Source organism: Equus caballus, chromosome 7, assembly GCF_041296265.1.
Source record: "Equus caballus isolate H_3958 breed thoroughbred chromosome 7, TB-T2T, whole genome shotgun sequence".
NCBI classification, from domain to species: domain Eukaryota; kingdom Metazoa; phylum Chordata; class Mammalia; order Perissodactyla; family Equidae; genus Equus; species Equus caballus.
In genome coordinates, this window is record NC_091690.1 from 99,359,636 (window position 1) to 99,382,875 (window position 23,240).

At 40.6% G+C, this 23,240-nt stretch overlaps 1 protein-coding gene across 7 annotated transcripts in view; it reads right to left on the reverse strand.

Moving 5' to 3' along the window:
- The window catches only part of DCDC1 (doublecortin domain containing 1), a 444,094-nt gene that overhangs the window by 217,486 nt on the left and 203,368 nt on the right, over positions 1-23,240 (reverse strand). For all 7 annotated transcript variants that reach the window (XM_070274958.1, XM_023646546.2, XM_070274959.1 and 4 more), the window contains 2 exons: positions 15,665-15,757; positions 8,219-8,389 (listed from right to left, as the gene is read on the reverse strand). In XM_070274958.1, the coding sequence (XP_070131059.1) occupies positions 8,219-8,389; positions 15,665-15,757 (264 nt within the window). The remainder of the gene's footprint in view (positions 1-8,218; positions 8,390-15,664; positions 15,758-23,240) is intronic.

The window sequence follows — 23,240 nt, forward strand, 5'->3', positions numbered from 1 at the left end:
GAGGTATACTTAGAAAACAATTTACTTTAAAAGAGATTTTAAATTTCCTCTCTATGGTGCGGCAGAGCACGCTGTTGAGAAGCTGTAAACTGGGGGACTGCCTACGGGGTAGGATTTTAGGTGTGGACCAAAGGACTCTGGCCCCAAAATAGCCCTCCCAGCAACTTGCCAATACTTGAAACCCCAGTTAGAGATTTACTCCTTTGTCATAATTTAAATACCACAGAGGAAGGAAATGATATTCAGCCTCGGTGCTTATTAATCCTTTGAGGCTGTGATTTCCAGTCTCAGTTCTCTGGAGTCACCCAGAGGGCCTGGAGTAGGGTTGGTGGTAGAGGGTGAGTAGGGTCTGTGGTCCCAAGTGGGAGATCAAGGCTGATGAGCAAGTCTGTGGGGCAGCCATCATCCTGGCTTCAAACAGGGTAGATCCTACTTTCATTTACTTTATATAGTAGATTCCAAGAAAGAACTCCGATCTAAGAGAATATTTTTTTGAAAACTGTCTTTTGAAAGAAAGAGTGACATGCTTTTTTCCTAAAAGCAAGTTTTGAAAAAATGGTGGTAATGAGAACCTGGGGTACCTGACAGCCTGAATTGAGGGTTGGAGGGTGTGAGTGGAGACAGGGCCAAGGCAGGTCAAGGACGGAGAGGCCTGAAGAATGGTCCTCACCAGCTTCGCAGTTACCTGGGAGCCAGCCTGCGCTCCTTCCTTTAAGCTTCTAAAGTCACACTACATTGTTTTGTTACAATATTTTTTTTAAAAAGGGTTCTGTCCCACTCACTTTTCTGTGTCTATTGACAAAGTAAAATTTCCAAAACAAGGTGAATGTTCCACAAAAAAAAAAATCTCTTTGTATCCAATTACAGTTCTCACTGGGTTGGGTGTATGAAAATGTTCAACATTACCAAGAAGACAGTGGCAAGGTAAATTTGCTTGCCTGTCATGTCCTAAGCTAAGTAATTTCAATAAACCCATACAAATGAGATTATTTCAAGGAGAAATGGAACAAGGATCTTACTTTATCTAAATTAATTTAGTGCCTAAAATTATATTTAATTGGGATTAAAATATCACCTATGTGGCTCCTGTCAATATCTGAGTGTAATATGATGTGATACATACCAGAGCTTCGAGCTTGGTAAATAAAGGTTTTTGGAAGTTCCTGGGCTCAATATATTTCTTCTCATAGAAAGTAAGGGCTTTTTTGATGAGAAAAACATAGACACATCCCCCAAATTCTATTTTACTAGGGGAAATGAACATTATAAGATTAAATATGAACCAAATCATCAGACTTGCCCAAATTCTCAGCCTCAGAGACCATATTCTCATCTTTGGCTAGAGTATATGTTTTTAATGCTGTTCAGTTTCTCTTTAAAATATATCAAATATGCCTATAAACATAATTTTCTCCCTGATATGAATAAGTACTCTGCGTAACTAAAACCTGTACAAAAGCTTAATCTATGGTGAAACATTTTTATTTTAAGAAATAATCTATTTTTTGTCATAAAACTTCAAACTGTAGGTGGAATCTTAGTAAGTGTAAACGCATCGCTTCGCTTGCACACCCTAGAGAAGCCGCATCCACTTGTGCGTTCAGTGATGACTCGGAGCTGGGCTAACAGAGATGTCAGTGGGCAATCCAGGGGACGGGAGCATATGTAGGAAGAGAGCCGCAGTGACCGGGGCGCTCCAACACTGTGAAGAAGCTAATTGAGAGGTAAGAGCGAATTAACTGCTATGGAGAAGGACGTTCCCCCGGAGAGAGCGTGCCTGCACAGCAGGGTTCAGGGGCTGCATTTAGCCCGGGGAACCACAGGGGCAGTAATCCAGCTCTGGCCCGTGGACTGTCCCCGCTGACTGCCCACCTGGCAGTTCTCTGGGCACCCTCAGGACTGTGGGGCGCGGGGAAAGCCCAGCTCATTACGGCCGGCTCTGCATGGGAGCCACAGCCCCGACCAACCGCTCTTCCCTGCCTTGGGTACTGGCGCAGCCTTCTCTTCAGCATGTCTGGGAGGGAAGGCCGCATCTTTCACACAGGGCCTTACACCTGGCTGCAGTGCTTGTGAGGAAAGAGGCTGGGGGGACACACTGGAAGTCCCCCGCCCCCTGCCCACAGGACATGCAAAAGAAAGAAAGAAAAGGACAGGAAAGAAAAGAGCAGAAGGCAGGATGGAAGGAGCCCTGGCAGGAAGCTGAGACAGAGGCTTCAGTGCTGCTGCCGGCCACCCCTGACATGCCGGGGGGGCCTCAGGCTCCCAAGTTTCTCTGCCTTCAAAATGAGCACCCCGACATTTGCCTACTGCGGGAAGATTACAAAGGAAAACTGATGATCTCCATCACATCTCACCCAACATTTAATGAATGTTCTTGAAATCACAACACTCGAGCCACAATTCCTTTGAAAATGAATGTCAACTTAGCATGTTTTACTGCTTGTACTCAGAGCATATCCTAAATTTGTTTTCTCACTGTTCACTCAAATAACGTGGGTGAAATAAAGAGCAGCTCAGGGATTGTAAACACACATATGGGGAAAGTGGTTAAACAGAAAGACGAGAATCAGGAGGGTGCAGTGAAAATAAGGCCAGAAGGTGCGTGCAGAACAGTGCCAAGGCTGTCCAAGGAAAGTCTGCCACGCTTTTAGGGATAACTGACCTCGCTTACCTCCTTCTATTCTTTCAACTGGTCTACAGATCCCCAACTATTTAAACTTCCTCTTAATACATATGGTTAGAAAACTTCAAGCTTTTTTTGAATGACCACAAAATAGAATGCAAACCTCAGATGGGTTCATGGTGCTCTGGTGCCATTGGTAGAGCAAATTCCAAAGGCAAATTCAAATATACAAAGCACAGGGAAGGCTAGGAGGGCGTTACAGATCAAAGTTAGCATCTTCTCTGTTACCAATCAAATGACACCATTTTCTAAATATACACAAGCCGATAAAGTAAAATGATGAAATTGTAGGAAAGAGCTAAGAAGATCCACACATTGGTTTCACTGTCTTCAAAGAACGCCATCTTGTTCTCATTGCCTGGGCCCCGGCGTTCTAGGCCTCTCTGCATCTTCCCACTGCACCTCACACGAGACAACGTGCATCTGATAATGTGTGGATTTACTGGGATATTCCTTTAAAAGGCTTCTTTTTTTCTGTCATTGGGACAATAAAATTGTTAGATGCATACTATACTACCCAGAGGATGAGCTAGATGCTGGACAAAGACATTCTTTGAAGAATACATCTCTGAATTATCTCTTTAACAAAGCTATAAGAGAACATTATAACCAAATGATATAAAAACAGAAAGGCTAAAAATATCCCCAAATCACAGCCATCTGAATCTTGTTTTGGTCTAGGTTATAAACGCCACCATATTCCCTTGCTCACTCCAGAGTAGATTCACGTGAAGTTAATGAAGATCAGGCTTCAGGGCCCGTTCCCGCTCCAGCCCTGAGGGCTGGGAGTTGGCAGCTGGAGAGAGCCATAAGCATAAGCGGGGAGGGGAGGCCAACTAGCAATTAGGGAGTACGTCTATGTAAGTTTTTCTGAAAAGCTGCCTAAAAAAGGTCTCTGAAGAAAGGGTCTGAATCTCAAGCCTCCATTAATTTGTTCTGATTTACTTTCTCCTTCTAAATAAATACCCACTTTCAGGCCTAATTTTAAAGAGGCTCCTCTCCCCCAAATTTTACAGGCTCTTGGCCCCACAGCAAGTGGATCTGCTTTTACCTGCAGCAAATGGAAGCAACCCAGGGAGCATCACTGACCACTGTGTGTGAAGAGCTGACCGTCCTGCTCTCGTCCCGGTCTCGGGCTTCCCCACCCACTCACACACCCCACACTCCTGCTCATCAATTCTCTGTCACTATCACCCACCTTCCTCCTAGTTTCCACCCACCATCCTCTACAGACTTGCTAATACCCTTCTCCATCAATCCTTTCTTCCCTGCGCATTTCTGACAGCATCTCCATGGGGATGAAGAGGAGGCGGAGTTGCGGGAAGAGCGGGCTGGGGAGGCACAAGTCGCTGAGCCATGGCTACGGCAGATGTTCCCACAGTGGCTGTGGTGGTGGCATGGCAGGGCACACGGGGTAAGAGAAGGTATGGAACAGTAAGCAATCGCTCCAAAAACTCATCACCTGAAGGGCTTCAGAGACTATGGTGCACACTGAGAGTGACCACGAAAGGGAAAAACAGAAATTTCATCAACCTAAAAGGTGCTATGACGTGATGGCCAGAGAATGGAACAGAATGCAAAAGCAGCGCACACTGTGGCTCTGACCACGAAGGGCGTCTCTGAGTACATATGGGAACGAAATGCAAGGGTGAGAATAGTCACACAGCGAATAATCTGATTACGGGTGATAGAGCTTTTTCCTAAAATTCCTCTGATGTCGTCACATCGTTTCAATTCTTTTTTTAACAAGGAAGCTTCCCCTAGCAGGATGGACGTGCAACTTGGGCTGTTCTCAGTGCTTTGCTGTATTTGCACATTTAATCTTGGGATTGCATTATGCCATGTGATTGCAGAAAGGGGACTGAGACAATATGGAACGCAGAAAGAGAACATCCGTTTAAGAGGCAGCCTTCTAATAATAAGACTTAACCAAGAGCTGCTATTTTTTTTTCTGCTTTATCTCCCAAACCCCCCATATAGATGTATATCTTAGTTGCAGGTCCTTCTAGTTGTGGGATGTGGGACGCCGCCTCAACGTGGCCTGACGAGCGGTGCCATATCCGTGCCCAGGATCCGAACCCTGGGCCGCCGCAGCGGAGCGCGTGAACTTAACCACTCAGCCACGGAGCCAGCCCCAAGAGCTGCTATTTTTAAATTATCGATAAAAGACGCGATGAGGATGAGAAGCTCAGCGGAGTGGTGAAGGCAATCTTACACAACATGAACAAGCTGTTGGGGGACTCTGAATGGCAGCCTGCCTCCAGCCCACTGAGGACCACAGCTCCAGGAGAGGAGGATGCCACGGTCCATCCCTCGGTTCCTGAAGCTGAGCCACGGGTTTGTGTACGTACGAGTGACGTGAATCAGAGTGATATGTCATCAGAGAGAGGAAATTAGAAAGATGACCATCCCAATTCATTTTTTTATCAGACACTTTTCAAAGATCAAAATGGATAGAAAAGGGGAAAAAATAAGCTTTACTAGAGCCAAGCTTTCCAGTTATAAATAGAAAATGCACTTGTTCTCTGATATGTCATCTAAGACTCTGCAGAGTATATGCCATCAGGTGGGATAAAGTTGTTCATAACCAGAGCAGACGCAGCCCCGGCCAGCAGCGGGTCAAGGTAACTGGGTCAGAGATGGGGCTCCAAGGAAGGGCAGCTCACCCACAGCCCACGGGCCTCTAGTTAGAGTTTGCCCAGGACTCTGACATGAGCTGATCCTGGAATCAGTGAAGAATGGCAAGCTGTAACCTTTTTTCAACACCCCATCAGAGGAATTATCAAGTTCTCCCCACCTGAGAGGGAATACAGAAACATGCCTCAATTCTAAGGGATTTGCAATTCTGAATATTTAGGGTATCCTTTGCTAATCCAGTCTGTTGCTACTGTCTGGCTACTTCAGACACAAGAACTAGTTTCAAAAACTTCAGATCTCAGTTTCTTTTCCATCAGTCCAAACATCTACTCCCGACAGCTTCAAGTGACAACAAGCCATCACTGAGCACAAACTTTGGGAGACACACAGCACCACACCATTACAGCGCTTCCACGAAACAGACACTGTAGGCATAAGTAACGTCAAGGGGCAGAGGTAACCGTAAATGTAATACAGTATTAGGAAGAGAAGAGTATTACCTTTGTTTATTTGTTTGGTTTTGGTTTGGGTTTTTCTTGGTGAGGAAGATTCACCCTGAGCTAACATCTGTGCCAGTCTTCCTCTACTTTGTATGTGGGATGCCTCCACAGCATGGCTGATGAGAGGAGCAGGTCGGCCCCGGGATCCGAACCCACAAAGTCAGGCTGCTAAAGTGGAGTGCGTGGAACTTTCACCACTGGGCCCTGGGGCCAGCCCCTTACCTTTGTTTTTAGTAAGATCTATGTATTGTAAGTTTATATAATTTAATTATGAATAATGGCTATATTTAACAACTGGCTCACAAAATTCCTCAAAATTTAACAATCAGCTATTACAAACTGGTAGAAGCAGCTTTTAGCATACCAAACCAATTAAATCAAAATCTCTGGAGGTGGGGGCATTGTTGTTTTTAAAAGGTCTCCAGATGATTATAACATGTGGCCAAGGTTGAAAGACCAGTGGTCTGTGCTAATGCCAGAGGATGCGGCCGATGTCCAGGCTTCCTGGAATATGGCAAGAGGAATTTATTCTCTGAGAGAAAGGGGATGTTCCGAAGGAGAAAACTGAGGAGAAAGAAGGGAGAAGCAAATGAGGCTGAGTACTTCGCGGGGAAAGAATCACAAAGCAGGAGACCGCCTTGGAGGAAGGAGAGGGAACTTCCAGACAAGACCAGGGGGACCAACCACCCCATTTTGCCTGTGGCTGAGACGTTTCCTGGATGTGGCACTTTCTGTGCTAAAACCGGGAAAGTAACCGGCATACTACTGGAGGCATTAGATTTTCCATTTTAATTTATTTTTATTAATTGAAATTTACACAGCTACCTGTGGCTATGGTATGCACAGCACAGTAAGTCCACACAAACACAGCATGACGCCTTCTCTGCCTTTATAAATTTCCTCTTTTTTTGCTGGTATGGAAAGAACTTTGAAGCATATGAAAAGGGGAATACATGAGAGTAACAATTCAGATCCTAAAGTTAAATATTTGCTATCAAGCCCATGTGCTAGTGTGACTAAGTGATAGAAATTATTCAGAAATATGCAACAAACTTGTGAGGAACAAAACACTTTTATGTTTTCCAAGTCATAAGATAGTTGTCAATGTAAATGAGTGGGGTGACTGGCATTACGACGATCTCTCTCCCTCATCTAGCTCCTCTCTTAACCAACAGCAAGGACTTGACAAAATGGTGGAATAGGTCTGCAACCAAGTCAAAAATCTGGAAAAGAATAATGCTGCCAGACTATAGGAACCCTTGACCTTGACGTCTTGAGCATCACTTCCTAAACTCTTAGCTGACTAGCACAGACCATGAGAAATAAATTATCATATTTATCCTGGAGTTACATTTCCCCAAAGGTCAATTTTTACATGGTAACATTCTCATTCAAAATGCAAACATAGGAATGCCATTTAAAACAAAACAGGTTATAGATAGAAAATATAATGTTTATAATATTATTTGCAGAACAAAATTTAATATTTAAAAGGAAGAATTATAGAGAAAAAAGCTGATCAAAATATAATTACTTGGAATGTTATCACATTCAAATACAAATATAATCAAAAGGAAATGTAGAGTTGTAGTAATGGTTGTTCCTTAGATGGAAAAGGGCCACACGTGGAGTAATCCAAAATTTACTAGTTATAGTCTCTTGAAATGTGGGATATGAAATTATAGGACAATACCAACTTGACAGACCTACACAGATGCTCTATTATGATAAACAAAAGTGTGTAAATTCCCTAAGCGTCAGTGCCTAATCCAGTTTAGCCAAGTAGGAGTTATTATTTTTCTCCTCCAAAGATGCAACAGCAAAGAGTCGAGGACATTGAGCCATCTTGTCCTGACAAATAACCAATTCACGTTTTTCCCAGCATATTCTTAAGTATTGATTTTACCAAGTGAACTCGACTCGTGTCACACTTATCCGGTACAGATCCTTTCCCTGGAAATGTCCTTTGTACATCGATCATTTGCTGGCCTTTCACCTCTAATTCCTATTGCCTCTGTCTGCCTGTGATTAAAGCTTGTCCATTTCTCCAAATCAGTTATTTTTAAAAACTGAAATACATAGTGACTCTGGTGAAAAATATATGTTTCTGGGGAAAGTATGTAAATGTTCACATGATTAAATTTCTTCATTAAAATTACTTTTCTGTGTTGAAAACTAGTTAAAGTTTATAAATCCATATTTGAAAGGCCTCTAGGTATTTTCTTTTAAAAACACATCCCCTGAATGGTAATATTAGCACTTGTAAGCCAAACTGCAGTTTGAGGAAGACAACATAAAAAGAAATGCGAGCCGAGTGGCATTGTTACAGGGTCTTCAATGGAGCACAGAGTGTTTTGTCTCTGGCTGAACTCAATGAGAGACACAGAATGACACCCACCTTGAGCTGCAGGCCTCCTGGGAGAAGAGTGTTTGTGGGAAGGCTTTTAATGTGTTGGTAGACATAAGAGGAGAATTGCTCCTGCTCAGCCTGTAATTGGGGGCCAAGTTTAGAGAGATGACCTCTGTTGCTTTTGATAGCTGTCTGCAATTCATCAATCAGCCCACTCACCTGAAGGGGTTAAATTACAAGAGCTGTTAGCAAGAAGTAATTGTTGATGTCACACCTATTAGATTTTTGAGTTCCTAGTTTGATGGGGGGAAAATGACTTCAATATAAAAACTTGAGTATAGAACGCTCTTCAAATAAACAGAGGAGATACACATTCCTTCATCAATAAATTTTATTTATGGGAAAATTTCTAACCTTTATACTTTAGTAATATGGAATAGGTAGCCATTTACAATTGCTGAACAAAAAATATCTCTGGATATGAAAAGAAACATATACATCTGACAAGGTTGCCAAAGACTTGTAAATCGCTTAACAGACTAAAACCTTCCTAAGACCTTAATTAATCCAATATATGCACCAACGACATTTAATTTATTATTATTAGATGTATGTTCCATTTTAGAATATTTTATTTTACTATTTGTACGTTTCATTTAAAATTTTAATTCATATATTAGATCCATTAACATTTTGTTGACCTTTTAAATAAATCAATCTTTCTTCCAAATATTCCAAAATATAATTTTCCAAATTTTATAAATACAATTTTCAAAAATATCCACATTTCAAAGATAATTCTCTATTCTAGACAATGTTTTGAATATACATCAATTTCTGAATAAAGCACAGAATTTTTCCAGAAACAGTAAAGGCTTAGAAACATGTACCCTTTATTTGTAAATTTCTAGACTTCTAACCAGCAGATTTAAGACAGACATTTGAACTTGGGCTACAGACTATTAATAAGACGTGCTGAGGACACAGAAATAGTAAGTTAACATTTACATCCACATAGTTTACAAATTAGAAATCATATCATTCTTTGACTCTTCACTGTGTTATGCAGACTCATATTCTCTCTAATAGAATTGGATTCCTACACAGACACTAGTTGACCTACAGTAGTGACCAAAAGAGATGAAAGGCAGAAATTCACCTTATCCATGACTCTTTAAAGTGATTAAATTAGACCCATTTAGAAGTATGAATAACTCTGAATAGAGCATGAACTTTTTGAAATCTTGAGTTAAAATCCTGCTTCTCTCAACAGGTTATAAACCCTCATCCATAAAAGAATAATAATGCTGGCTTTACCATATTAATAATTAAATAAGATTAAAGAATGGACAGCACAATGTTTAAGCTATAGTTGGTGCCTCATGCACGTTATATTATTACAGTGTTTTCTTCTTTAAATCTAGGTGTTCTCTGCACATCAAGTTTTAATTGTTACTCTTGGTCTGTCTTTCCCGTCCCTACTCCTACTTCACATGAAGCAGAAGAAAGTTGAAACTTCAGATTCTCATCTCGTTTCAACGTCCACAGTAAAAATGGGAAATCCTTCTCCAGGAGTCTCCCACATATTGACACCTCATCCTCTGTCTCTCTCAACTGAAAATATGGCACCTGCCCCAGTCTACACTCCAACTCTGATGTTAGATCTATGATTCCCATCCCTTCCACCGAGGACATCATGGAAGTCAGTGAAAAAAAGTTTGTACTATTATCCTTATGACTTGAATATTTATTTTTCTACTCTACCTAGTTAGTTCAACATTATATATATAGTATATATCGTATATACTATGTCTATAAAACCTCAATTACATTTAACTTTTCCCAAGAACTTTAGAAGCATTATGTGCATATAAACAAGTTAATTTAAATGATTCCTACTTTTCTTTGGTCTCCCGTAACTCCCTTGTTTGTCCCTATGTCATCAATCATCTCCTCCTTTAAACAATCCTTTTTTCTAGAAAAAGGGCTGGCAAACGTTTTTTCTATAAGGGCCCGACGATAAGTATTTTCAGGTTTGTGGGCCATAAAGTCTTCATCAAAACTGCTCGACCCTGCAGTTGCACTTTGAAAGCAGCCACAGGCAATATGCTACCAGACGGGCATGGCTGTGCTCCAATAAAACTTTCTTCAGAAAAATGAGTGAAGGGATGGACGTGGCCCCAGGGCTGTACTTTGCCAATCCTTCTTCCAAATACATATATGTTCTCTCCTTCCTTCCCTTTCTTATAAGCAATACTCTGGTCCAAGCCCTCATCTCCTCTTCCCCTCCCCCTGCTCGGATTACCAAAACACCTACTGTGCGGTCTCCCTGTCTCTGGTCTCTCCTCCTCTAAACCATCCTGCCACCTCCCCCAAATTAATCGACCTCCAATAGCATGTTGCACCCTCCAGTTGCTCCCCCAGATTCCTCAGCTTGGTATTCAAGACTCAAGACCTTTTCTTACTTTCTGGAATGAATTTCTGTGCTTTCCATAGTACTGTCAACCCGATAAGAAAGTTGTAACATTTAAAATATGGAAATGATAGATGATGCAGTATTAGTCAGTATTTTCAGCCTCATCCTCACCATACTACCCACCAGCAGCATTATCCTCAAACAGGATGGATAATAGTATTTATCAAAGCTAGAGATCAAAGCAGGCCAAGAGACTTGCTCCTATCATTATCTGACAAAATTAAAATCCAAGAACCAAAGGAAGGAAGACTCCAGTTCTGGAAAGCACTGACCCTCTCTGAACCTATGCCCAGCATCATGTGATTCCAGAAGACAGAATTTCACGTAATCTCTAAGGTGTACTAAGTACCGCAGAATATATTATGCTAGTCAGGAACGCTGCACTTTGTGCCATAGCTAGCCACCAAAAAAAAAAAAAGAAAAAAAAAAAGGAGGAATTTCAGGCTGTGATTTGAGAGCATTTTTATACATGACTGCTTTTACTGTCACAACCCATAGCCTTTCACTGATAGGGGATTTCATGTGACATCAGAAATCAACCAACCATACAATTGATGATGTCATTTGCATTCTAAAGGGCTATTGGTTAAAGCCTTAAAAGTTTCATTCCTTATGAATTCTTTGCTGCTTCAAAAAATTTCTCTATCATTTTTGCTATTTTCATTGGTCTCATGATTATCTGTTAATGTATGTGAATGAAGCATAATTACACCAATCATCACCTATTTTTTCAAAAAGAACTTAAAACTATCAAATAAGATACCTTAGCAAAAATTAACATATCTTAAGCATGGAAAAAAATATATCAAGAATCCTGCCACTGACATTTTGATAAAGTTTCCATCCAGTTTTACTAAAATTTTACTTTATATATTCGTAAGGTCTTTTATCCTCAAAGCGCTACATTTTGTTCTCAGTTATTGTGATAACATGTCACCCTTAAAGATAACCCTACGGACGATAACTCATGTACCAAAATCGGGTAGGTAATATAAGACTCCTGAATTATTTTACATAATATGATTTTTTTTTCAAATCACAGATGCTGCTAGAAGGGGGAAAATGTTCTTTAAAATTCTTCATCATGAATCTTTTTTTCTGCAAATCCTTTTTTTTCCCTCTACAAAGGCAATGTGAATAGGGGTAAAAGAAGACAAAACTTGACCTTTTGTGATCCCAGCATTAATGGGTCTGTTCATAATTCAATCTATGTGTGTGTGGGAGCACCCATGTGGAAACAGAGAGGCCTGAGAGACAGAAAGCCTTTCCCTTTAAACATTATCTGACCCTATCAGTCCCATTCACAAAAGAAGGCTTACGCATGCATATGGTGAAAAATGCACCATCTCATTGTGCGGCAGAAAGCCCACACATTCTACTCCTCATTCTCCGTGGAAATGCAGCACGGAAGTGACACTTGTACAGAATTTGGGAGAGTGACAAATGAGCAGAAGGTAGCAAAAAAAAAAAAAAGATGAGTATTCTGATGAGGAAACAAGCCAAACTTGTGCAGGAATGCAAATGCACACCTGTCTACAGCGTACACGGGGGTTTCTTCATGAAAACCCACACAGGGCAGTTTAGTCACGTTTTTATGATGCATTCGTGCAATCCTTGCATTTAAGTAAATTCTCAACACGATTTAGTCAGCACAAAATATTATTCTTTTTATAACCATTCTAAAAGGTATGCATATCAAAGTCGTACATTCTGTACCGTACGTTCTGAACACTGTACTTCAATATTATGGATACTCTTTGAGGAGCTCCTGGTTTTTCAGTGATAGCTCAGCGCTCGGTTTGACTGCTATGTGGCCTTGAGTCCATCCTTGTCTGTAAGGAGGACTCCCAAGCACTTCGCACTGAATTGTCACTTGAAATCAACATGAAGGGCAGCAGCCTCTACGCAAGGAGTGCCAGGTTGGCACGTAACATACAGGACGGTCTCCAAACCAGGCCAGAGCTTAAACTTAAGACCAGGGAACTTTGCAATTTATACCATAATTAAGAAGAACCAGAAAGGGGGAAGGGAGATGAAAATGAGTATTGTAAACTTCCTAAAATCACTTCTTTGTTTCAGGCCCAAGAGTACAGTGTTTTTCAGGTTAAGAAGCAATGATAACCCAGACTTGAGGAACGAAGACTACAAAGGACATGGGAACCCGTGAGCAACTTTAAGTGTCTCTTGATTTGGAAGGATGGCTGCAGAGGAACCACCGGGAAACCTGGAAGGGATACCACCTCTATTCCTACCGCGTCGACGACTGCCAGCTTTGCAACAGGTTCCTAGAAGTCTTTCAAGATGGAAAACATTTTGGAAGGAAATTTATCTTGTTTCCAGCCAGAGGTTCCTTGTGTGCTGCCTTTAAGCCTATTCAAGAAACTAACATCCCCATCCACTCATGGGAGAAGGGGTGACTGAAAATAGAGATATTTTGAATGTCTATAACTCACCTGAAAATAGGGCTATGATGATGGCAACAAGGATGATGTCAACTACACCTTTTGAGGAAGCAACGAGAATATGCCTCACAGACTTCTCACTACAGGAGCATGATTGACCAAAGGTTCCAGCTATGGTGCTCTCATGGCCATGGCCATGTTGGCACCAGTGGCTGAGGATACTAAGGCAGGTCCACCCCAGGGAGTCACAGGACTCCTGTGTCTGATGGACAATTTGGGTTCAAGGATATACCACCAGCTTCGCTGCACCTTCCTTAGACTGCACAGCACTGTAGGATGCTCCCACCCTCCTCCTTTCCTCCCTCCTTCGGTCATGTTCAAGCCCGCATTTCAGTCCGGCAGTTCTCTCAGCCTCACCCAGAGCTCTCCTCATTTTCTCCCATAGGCGTTTCTTCTAATAAAATCCATACACATCTCATGATGCATACATCATTATTATTCCTAGTTTTCAGGTGGAAAATTTCATGAAAAAAACACAGGATTGTAAGATAAAACTATAGGCAGTAGAAATCTAAATCTCAGATTTTATGATGTTCAGTTTGGTTTTTGAAATATATCTAGAAACACAATATTTTTGCGAAAAAGATAACCGTGGGCAAAAATAAATATTGAAGCAATCTCTCCCACAAGTTTTGTTTTCTCTTCACCATCACAGTTTCACATCTCTGTACATGAATTAGGGCCAAAACTTGATATCATTGATTTTTTTTCTAACCAAAACACTAGCAATTACACATCAAGATTAATATAAACACTTTCAAAGTAATGACATGGAAATTATTTTCATAGTATATCAAATATACTTAGAGATTAGTACACACACTCTCACACACACAAATACATATTCCCTTTACTGTGTGTGTGATTTTTGAAGCAAACAAAAGGCACTGGAGCCATGGCTGATCAGGCAAATATGTGACCATGTCAGGTGCTGTAGGAAGAACACTGAAGTATATTGGCATTAAATAAACATTGATGTGACAATAAAGAAGAAACACCAATTAGCATAAGTACTGGTAGGTTTTCCAGAAAAGATCATTTTTATTTCTAGTGTTACTAATAAGGTAGCATTAAAAATGATATACTTAACATAAAGATCATTTTCCTGGGCCACTTCAAGTTTTCAGTTCCATTGAAATTGTAATTTTCCACAAAATATTAAAGAGCAAAATAATCACAATATTTAAAAGGCAGAAAATACTTAATCTGTTCATTCTTTTAGGTTATTTTCTATTTAGCCTCTAATAATAATTTTGTTACTATAGATATAATTTTAATTATACTAGCTAAACTAGAGATATTTATTTGCATTTCCTAAAGTTTACTGTATCAGGATACATGATAGAATCATTTTATACTTACTGGGAAAACGTAATAAAACTCTCCAACTGTGATTAAAAAAACACTTTTCAAATGAACTGAGGACAATATTTTTTAAATTTATAGCTAAAAAACCTTGTCTTTAACTTGTCAATACTACACGGAGTGACTTAGAACTATAACTTTAATGTGTGTAGTTGTTATTTGTTACATCTTAGGAATTACGCAAGCTGAATTTTTCTCATGAAATAGCTCTACTGAGATTAACAATCAATGTTTACAATATAGTCTTTAACACTGAACATATACAGGTCCCAAATATTAATGTAGGTTTTAATGTAAGACTTGAATTCACTCGGGAAAATTTGATCCATTGTACCTGTTCATCTTCTATAAAACACACAGCAAAGGAGATGCAGCCACAATGATAAGGAAATATTAAAACTCTAAAGGTAGGATAGATTTCTTCCAAAACGTCAAAAGAGAATTATATGAAAGTTTAATTTTTAAATATTCCCAAGTTGCTCATAGATTTTATTTACTGACAGTGGTACATGGAAATGAGCAAATTCATGATCTTTTCTCAGAAAGATTAAATGCTTTTGCATTCCAGGAACTACGTGAAAATCATTCTCCCCTTGTCTAACACCAATTTCGTATTATTATTTCATTTATGGAAGCTGCTGTCGACTGCACAGCGTGAGCTTTGGGGGAGAAGCTGCTCTCGTGCCCTTATTGCAAGGTTGCCTGCGGAACCTGACGACTAGCTCACTTAGTCTTGACATTTGTAAACTGCAGTTTTTCCTTGATAAGACGTAACATGGTTAGCATTTCTAAAATTCAGAACAATAATTCTATTCCTAGAAAGTCATAAAATAACAATAAGATTTAGTATTTATTCAAAGTTCAACAAAATTGTAATGTTTTTCCTGCTAGTAAGTTCTATAATTTCCAGATTCAAGTTGCATGCAATAATTGCCTAATTTGGGAAATTTATGAGAAGGTATTCATAAGTATTTTTCAGAAAATTATAGTATGATTATTCTTTCAAGCCTATAATTATTTTTCAAGCTATCTCTGTCAATAAAATGATTTTGGGTTTTGACCAATTTTTTCCATTATCTTGTGATCTAATAACTATAGTTTGTTCACTACCGGACCCAAGTAAAATTTGTCTTAAATTTAAAATCAGTTCCTTGTAGTTTTGTAATACAGTTTAAAAAGTAAGTTCCTTACCTCTTCTTGTGTCTGATGTAGTCCCTTTGCTGTCATTGAAAGAATAACTTTTTCAGTAATTTTCTCTTTCTGTTTATCCACGGCCATGTTCAACTAGAAAATAAAGAAATGACATGAAAATAGGCACCTATTGACACATAATAGCAACATTTACTCAAACAACTAATTTAGCATAATTATGGAAGGTGATTTGAAATTAATTTGGCCCGTACTTATGTGAAAATGAATTCCATTTATATTAAATAAGTTGAAAGTTCATTTTTATATTTAAAACATTTAACACTCTGAATTTTTCACTTCCACTTCCATTGTTTTTAAGTTTACTAAAATACGACTCGAGAGGGGGTCCTTAATTGCAGATATTTGATACTGATGAGTACGTTTTTAAAGCATTTTATCAAAATGAGCATAGCAACTTTTTTCTTTAATTAGGCTGACAATTCCTACTAAAATCTTTCATTGCCAGTAGGAAATAAATTGGCTGCTGTTATGTCAGGATAAGAATTCAAGGACATAAACCAGAACCAAATGTCAATTCAAACACTCTAGAATAATGCGAAGTGATTTATAATATTTCATGACAGAGGATAATGTATCTGAAATAGCCGAACAGCTACCCTGACCGGCTCCATTCACCGAGCCAGATAAAGGTCTGCTGCTGCTCACCTACGTGTTGTGAAAAGGCGAATGCAGCCCAGTCTATATTCCCTTATAAAAATTCCCTTTGAAACAAAATGCTACTTTCACCAAAAAGAAAAAGCTAAACACATACAATAATATTCACTCAACAGAGTGGCATTGATAGAAAGAAAGAAAACAGTAGCCCGACACAGACCCTCTGAATTGAAATTTTAACTCTTAAGCAGTGGACTTGCCATGTTGTACCTCCTTATTGAGGATTAAAATGAATAATGACCCTTTTTTGTTTTGTTCCTGTTGCTGTTGTTTTAAACAGGCCGTCTCAGCTGTCGGCCTGGCTGACCATGTTTGAGTTAACATGGATCTTTCATCCGTACCTGCCTGAAGACCCACTCCTGTGCTTGGGATGCAATGGGGGTGGCCTCAACAGGACGGCCTCCTCGATGCGACTGCGCACATCTGCTAGAGGAACACCATGGAACCTGCACTTCATCCACCGACACGCGATACAGCTCAGTCCGTCAGAGATGCTGTGTGGTGGAGGCGAAAGGCCCAGGGATCTTGAGGTGATTCTGATGATCACCCTAGGTGAGGAGTTCACCAACACTGCTCCAAAGGGCCAGACTGTAAATATTTTAGGCGTGGGGAGGGGGAGGCAGACCGCCTGTCCTTCAGTGACCCAACTCCGCCTGGCAGCATGAAATAGACAATGCATAAACGAACGAGCATAGCTATTCTTGAATAAAACTCAGAAAACAGACAAGCGACAGGCTGAATTTGGTTGGCAGGCAGCGGTTTGCCGATCTCTGTTCCAGGTTTTAAGAACCACTGATGAAAAGTTAAAAAAAAATCATCGTGTGAAACTGTTCTTAAGAGCCCCCCTCCCCAAGGAATATTTTTCCTGTGCCGAAGTAAAACAAAAACATAACATGACACAACGTCAACTATCAAGCCTGACCCGCACACGTGGAAGCCTGTGTGTGGACTGAGGCTCATATACGGGTCTCAAGTCTCCATGGTCATTTCTTCCCGGGGGGATTCTCATCTCGGGGGAGACAGGTGTGGAGGAGAGCGACTGGGGAATAGTCACCAAGGTCATCTATTCTTTAAAATCTGACTTCCAAATGCAAAAACATTCAGAGCAGAGCTTCCTTTGAAGGGAAAACAAAACAAAACGAAAGCAGAGCTATGAAACACTTTGGTGCCAGAGCAGTAAGTCAGATTCTAACGACGTCTCCCAGGGCCATGACATTTAGGACTGCTTCCAAGCAACTCTTAAAAGGTGGTAATTCTTAACCGCTGAAAGCACCACAGTTGGAAAAATCACCTCCATTCTCATACTCAACCTCCAAAGAAGCAACTAAAGACTGAGGGAAAACACATCAACATTCCTGAAAAGCACCGTAGGTATAGTACCAAACAGGGAATCCAGCAGGATGCTGAGAGATAAACGGTCAACGAAGGTAAGGATACACACATGGGGCCTTTGCTGGAGACAGACCAGCCATTTCAAGAGAGATATTTCAATACAATCATATAGGAGAAAATTATTGTAAGTGAAAAGTCAAACTAAGAAAGCCATTTTCACCCTGAGTTATTAATAATATGCAGTGCTAACAGCACGCCCCTCTCAAGTCCCACATGATAACAATAGTAGCATTCTTCTCTCCTGTCACTTTGGAGAAGATCCTCTTGTTCCTTCATTAAGAGAAAACTAGTTGCTTCTGATTTGCTGTTCTTATCTAAAATACATGAAATAATTTTTTTGTCAATGGATTTGAAATTTCTGAGACTAATTTTTCATGTATAAAGAGGGTAGAAACTTCAAATCAAAAACAGAAAGGATGGACCTTGAAGGCATTATGCTAAGTGAAATAAGTCAGACAGAGAAAGACAAATACTGTATGATCGCACTCATGTGTGGAATCTAAAGAAAACCAAAGCAAAACACCCAGTTCATAGAGACAGAGAACAGACTGGTGGCTGCCAGGGGTTGGGGGCAGGGGTTGAAATGGGTGAAGGGCTTAAAAGGTACAAACTTCCAGTTATAAGATAAATAAGTCTTGGGGATGTGATGGACAGCATGGTGACTAGAGTTAATAATACTGTGCTGCATATTTAAAAGTTGTTAAGAGAGTAGATCTTAAATGTTCTCATCACAAGAAAAAAATTCTGTAACTATACGAAGTGATGGATGTTAACTAGACAGCGTGGTGACCATTTTGCGATATATATCAAATCATTATGTTGAACACCTGAAACTTTTATATATGTCAATTATACCTCAATAAAAAAACCCCCAGAATGATGACTAAAACTTCTTGAGAACTGTGAAAAGCCAAATCTCTACCAAACAGGGGAGAGAGAAACTGAGTCACTCTGTTCCCGGTATACCTTGTCCTTTTTGAATGTGAGAAAACACCCCAACCACTCGTTGTGAACATGAAAGTCCAACAAGCTAAACAGGAAGGTTTAATTTGCCATTTTTGTCAGGCCCTGCTGCTAAGTTTAAAACCATGTAAGTAACAAACACCAGCTATCCAAAATTCGTTTAAAGTTGAGCTCATTCAATATTAAAGTAACCAGAATAGAACAATCAAGAAACTTGTCAAGGCCAGCACAGAAATGGAAGAAACAAGAAACATAACAGCTCTGTCAAAGAAAACTGGACAAAAACACTGCCAGAAATTGTCTGGTTAGAGAAACAAGATTAAAAAGGATGAGTTCACCTTGAACGACTTGTTTACGAATTAAAAACAAAAAATTCCACACGAGTAGCCCTGAAGCAGCAGAGTCCCGCGAAACGACTTCTAGTGAATGCTGCTTTCAGACTGTCTCCATTTTACACAAACTATTGATGCTGCGGTTGCTGGCAACGTCCTTTCTCTGCAGCCCTAAAGGGCCATAGTTTAGTAACACGTAGTTCCATACGAAACATGCAGCCGGTTGGGAGGGTCACAGAAAGCGCTTTTAATTTTCAGGAGTTCTTCAAGCGCTTGCTGCTCCTCAAGCTCCACTGTGGACGTCCTAGAGGAGAAACAGGCCCAAGGCCTCCTACTGGAGAAACACGGACAAACAGCAGGGGTGGCATTTCACGTGAGTCATCGACAGGATATGGCTTTCTCTTCTTGTTTTCTTAACTCCTCCCTAAAATATTTTAAAGTGTATTTATAAAAATCACAAAGACTGTGTAAAAATTTTAACATGGCAGTGAGGTAAAATGAAATCTATTTTACGAGAGAAAATAACTCTAAAGCAAACTCTGAGTCCAATTACTAGTATCTTTAGAGAGGGCACAGCAGTCGAACAAGCTGGAGTGTTCCGTCTGTGTAATTCCTGCTGACATTCCAGACGGGTGCCAGCCAAAGACGGAGGAGCCCAGGAGTCCAACCAAACCCTCGGTGTCTGAACTGTAGCTCTGCAGGTACTTTTCTCTGTATTCAGAAGAACAGCCAGGGATTCAAATGTGGAGGTTATGAGATGTGTTGTATGTAAAGTCCTTCACCGGTCAACATAACCCAACAAGAAAACTGAATCTTTCTATCAAAACTCTGTCTTTGACCTGTAAATATTGATCTATTAATAAATTATTTGATCCATATTTTACATGCAGATATAGGCAATACAGTTTAGCATAAACAACAGGACAATCAGCCTTCATATATAGTGACAAGTTTCCCAATGGTCTGTTAATATACAAAAGACTGGGACAAATTACTTATTTATATATACAAAACATGGTTATAAAGGCCAGCTGCAGGTATTTTTTGGAAAGTGCATTTTAATAAGGTCCTATTCAGTTAGGGGACAAATGGGGAAGAAGTAGTTTGCACTACAGAGTTTAGCGCAAGAGCTTTCTCTTTTTCTAACCACGAAATCAATCATTTGTCCAGACTGTGGGAGTCAGAGTTAGTTACTGAAAGAGCTCCGTATATAAACAAGTCAATAACTCATTGTGTGTTATTGTCGAGCTGAAGAAGTCGGCTTTCAAAAAGCTGCCCCTGCTTCTCTCAGAATGAATGTCACTGTATTCAGAGGCTGGGAGAGCGCCCTTTGTTTCCAGCCATTGCTGCTGCCATGTATGTATGGGAACAGGAGGTGGCTGCTGGGAGTGTGGGGGAAGCCACAATGCGGTATCACGATGTCCAGGAAAAACTCTGAATTTTGTCCACCTAAATAATTTGTGTCTGGAAATGCATTAATGGAATTCATAAAGAGCAGCCACACACACAAAAATATGTGGTAAAGGAGTTAAAGGATAAATGAGTTTGTATCATTTTAAATTGGACTAGGCTGCTATTTTCCGTTCCCTACCTGTCAACAAAGATGAAACCAAAATAGAGAAAATGGTTTGAAAAGTTCAAATGTACAAAATCAAACTAGTGGATAGGTCAACATGTCACACAAATACTATCCATTCCTGCCATGAATATCAGGGGTGATTCTTGGGGCTCTCGAATGGGTTTTCAGTGTGTGTTGTGAATTTCTACAAGGAATGACTTTATGTGCTCAACACTTGTCATAACTTAAAGAAATCTGAACTATTTTTGACTTAAAAATTAATTTAACTATCTTTTAGAATTGAACTAAAATATGAACTAAAGTTCATAAGATATAATTATCATACCCATTTATTTCATCTTAATATTTATTAAAAACCTCCTATTTATTCAGAATCAAACCAGGGACTGCGAAGAAGCACCAAACCAGGATTAAAAGTTTATATTTAGGTTGAGCAAATAAAAACTGCACGCGGAGCTGTTTAGCGAATGCTCCTCACGGGGTGGGGGCAGTAGTCTCTGAGATCTTTCAGCAAAAGCTTAGCTGGTAACTACATAAGGTTGGCATTGTAGGCAAGGGAGAGTTGGGAACCTAGAACTGAACCCAGCGGATCCCACTTCCCCTCATGATTCAGAAAACCACAGCATTAACTGAATAACATGGCTCCACACGAACCACTGTTCTCGACATTTTTCTGGGTCCAAATAGGCTAATAGAATGTGCAACATGGTTGAGGAGACAATAAAAAAAGTTGGAAACAACATAAAGCATGAGGTAACTCATAATTAACTGTCAAATGGAGGTATAAGCAATACAATCTACAGTACAAAGGACAAAAATATAATTTGGGGTTGGAGTGACTGGAGATGGAAAGCCATAAATGAGGGGTAGTGTCTGCTAGGAAAAGAAGTGATGATATGGGGCCATATTGTTAATAAATGTTAATATTACTAATTAGCAATTAATTACATGATGAAATTTGTTCTACATACAACTAGTGAAGTGGCTTCGGGAGGCGGGGGAGCGAGGACAAGCCGAGCCTTGAAGGAACAGCAGAGAGACAGGGCACGGCAGCCCCGCGTGAGTCAGCCTAAGGCAGTGGTCGGGCTGAGGGAACATTTCACCCTGGGGAAGGAGGGCTGGAGGGTTAGTGCGCCCCATACTTAATCTACTTCTGAATTTCAGTGCAAGGTGCAAAGTGCCCGTGCTATAAGGAACCCAACCAAGGACGCGGTCCTCAGCTCTGCCTAGCCGCAGCCCCATCCTCTCAAGCTATTTACGTTACCTCAGTTCCAGTCTCAGAGGTCCCTCTCATAAACCCTGACCCGGCCTCACTTCCAACCAGGTTGTCTCAAGTCCTTTCAACCAAAAAATTCAAGAGCGCCGCTTCTAGACTTGGAGAAGGAGCAGAATCCTTAACTCAGACGGCTGTGGATTCTGGCTCCACAACAAACTGGCCCTGAGACATCGGGCAGCAGTGCTGGCATTTCACACAGCCCGGGCCTTCCAAAGCCAGGGACGCCTCTCCCAACCCTGCTAACTCTGGAAAAAGCTACTTCTGCCGCAGCCCGGAGCTTCTTGAGGACAGTGTGTTTCAAGGCAGAATTTATAAAAGAAATCTTCATAATATTTGAAAATTAGCAAAAAATAAATCACAACCACTTCCAACAGGAACTTTTGAAACAGTGACAGTTTGTCTGAAAGGATGTAAAAGAGAATTCTCCACAATACTTCACCTCCAACTTATTTAACACAATTAAAGAAACTTAAACTGCTTTTAAAGTCTCCTTTCTTTCCTGCTTTTCTAAAAAAAGTAATCATAAACAAATTTTAGCCCTGCACATTCTGTGGAGAAAGTGGCACTGAGTTAATCCTGCCTCAGTAGCCAGATTATAAACTTCCTGCCTGGACGTTCAGTCACGACTGGGAACGTCGCCTGCCCTAAGCTGGACTCAGCCCGCCCTCTCACACCGACTCTACTCCACCTCCCCCACTACCACGTGCGGTTTGGGAGGGACCCTGGCCAAGGGTGGGCCCCTGACCCAGGACCTATCAGCCTCTCTCTTCAGAGTTACAGAGTCACAAGAGGACCACACAGAGACACAAACAGTTGGAGAGAATCGGTCCCATTAACAGCACCCTGAAGAGATTGCCCCCTCGATCCAGACATCCAGAGCTGTTCCGGTTCTTTCTACAGCCCCTCTCTTTGGTCTTTCCTTGAATTCCATGTGCTACCACCTGCTATCCCATTAAATTCGGTCTTTGCCTGAGTTAGCCTAAGACAAATCCCACTGAGTGAAACCAATAAACCCTAACAGACATGTCATGTATGTCTTCACAGTAAATGCATTACTTTAGGAGATGTGAATGAGTCTCTATTCCTTGAAACTCAAGGTGTGCAACTCAACTGTCTTACTAACATGCCAAGTTTAAAGTCCTTCGGGTGTTATAATGGGTGATGTAACCGGGGTAATGGTTTAAAAACTAGCAACACGCTTTCCTCTTTGTCCTTTCCACGCACGAGCTGCCCAGACTACCCCAGGCATCAACAGGACTTGTCACGATGGTATTGTTTCTGACACGTCCAACAGAATCGTGCAACAGAGCAATATCCTTGCACAAGAGACTGTGTCTTTGAGAGAGGATGTGACTCTCA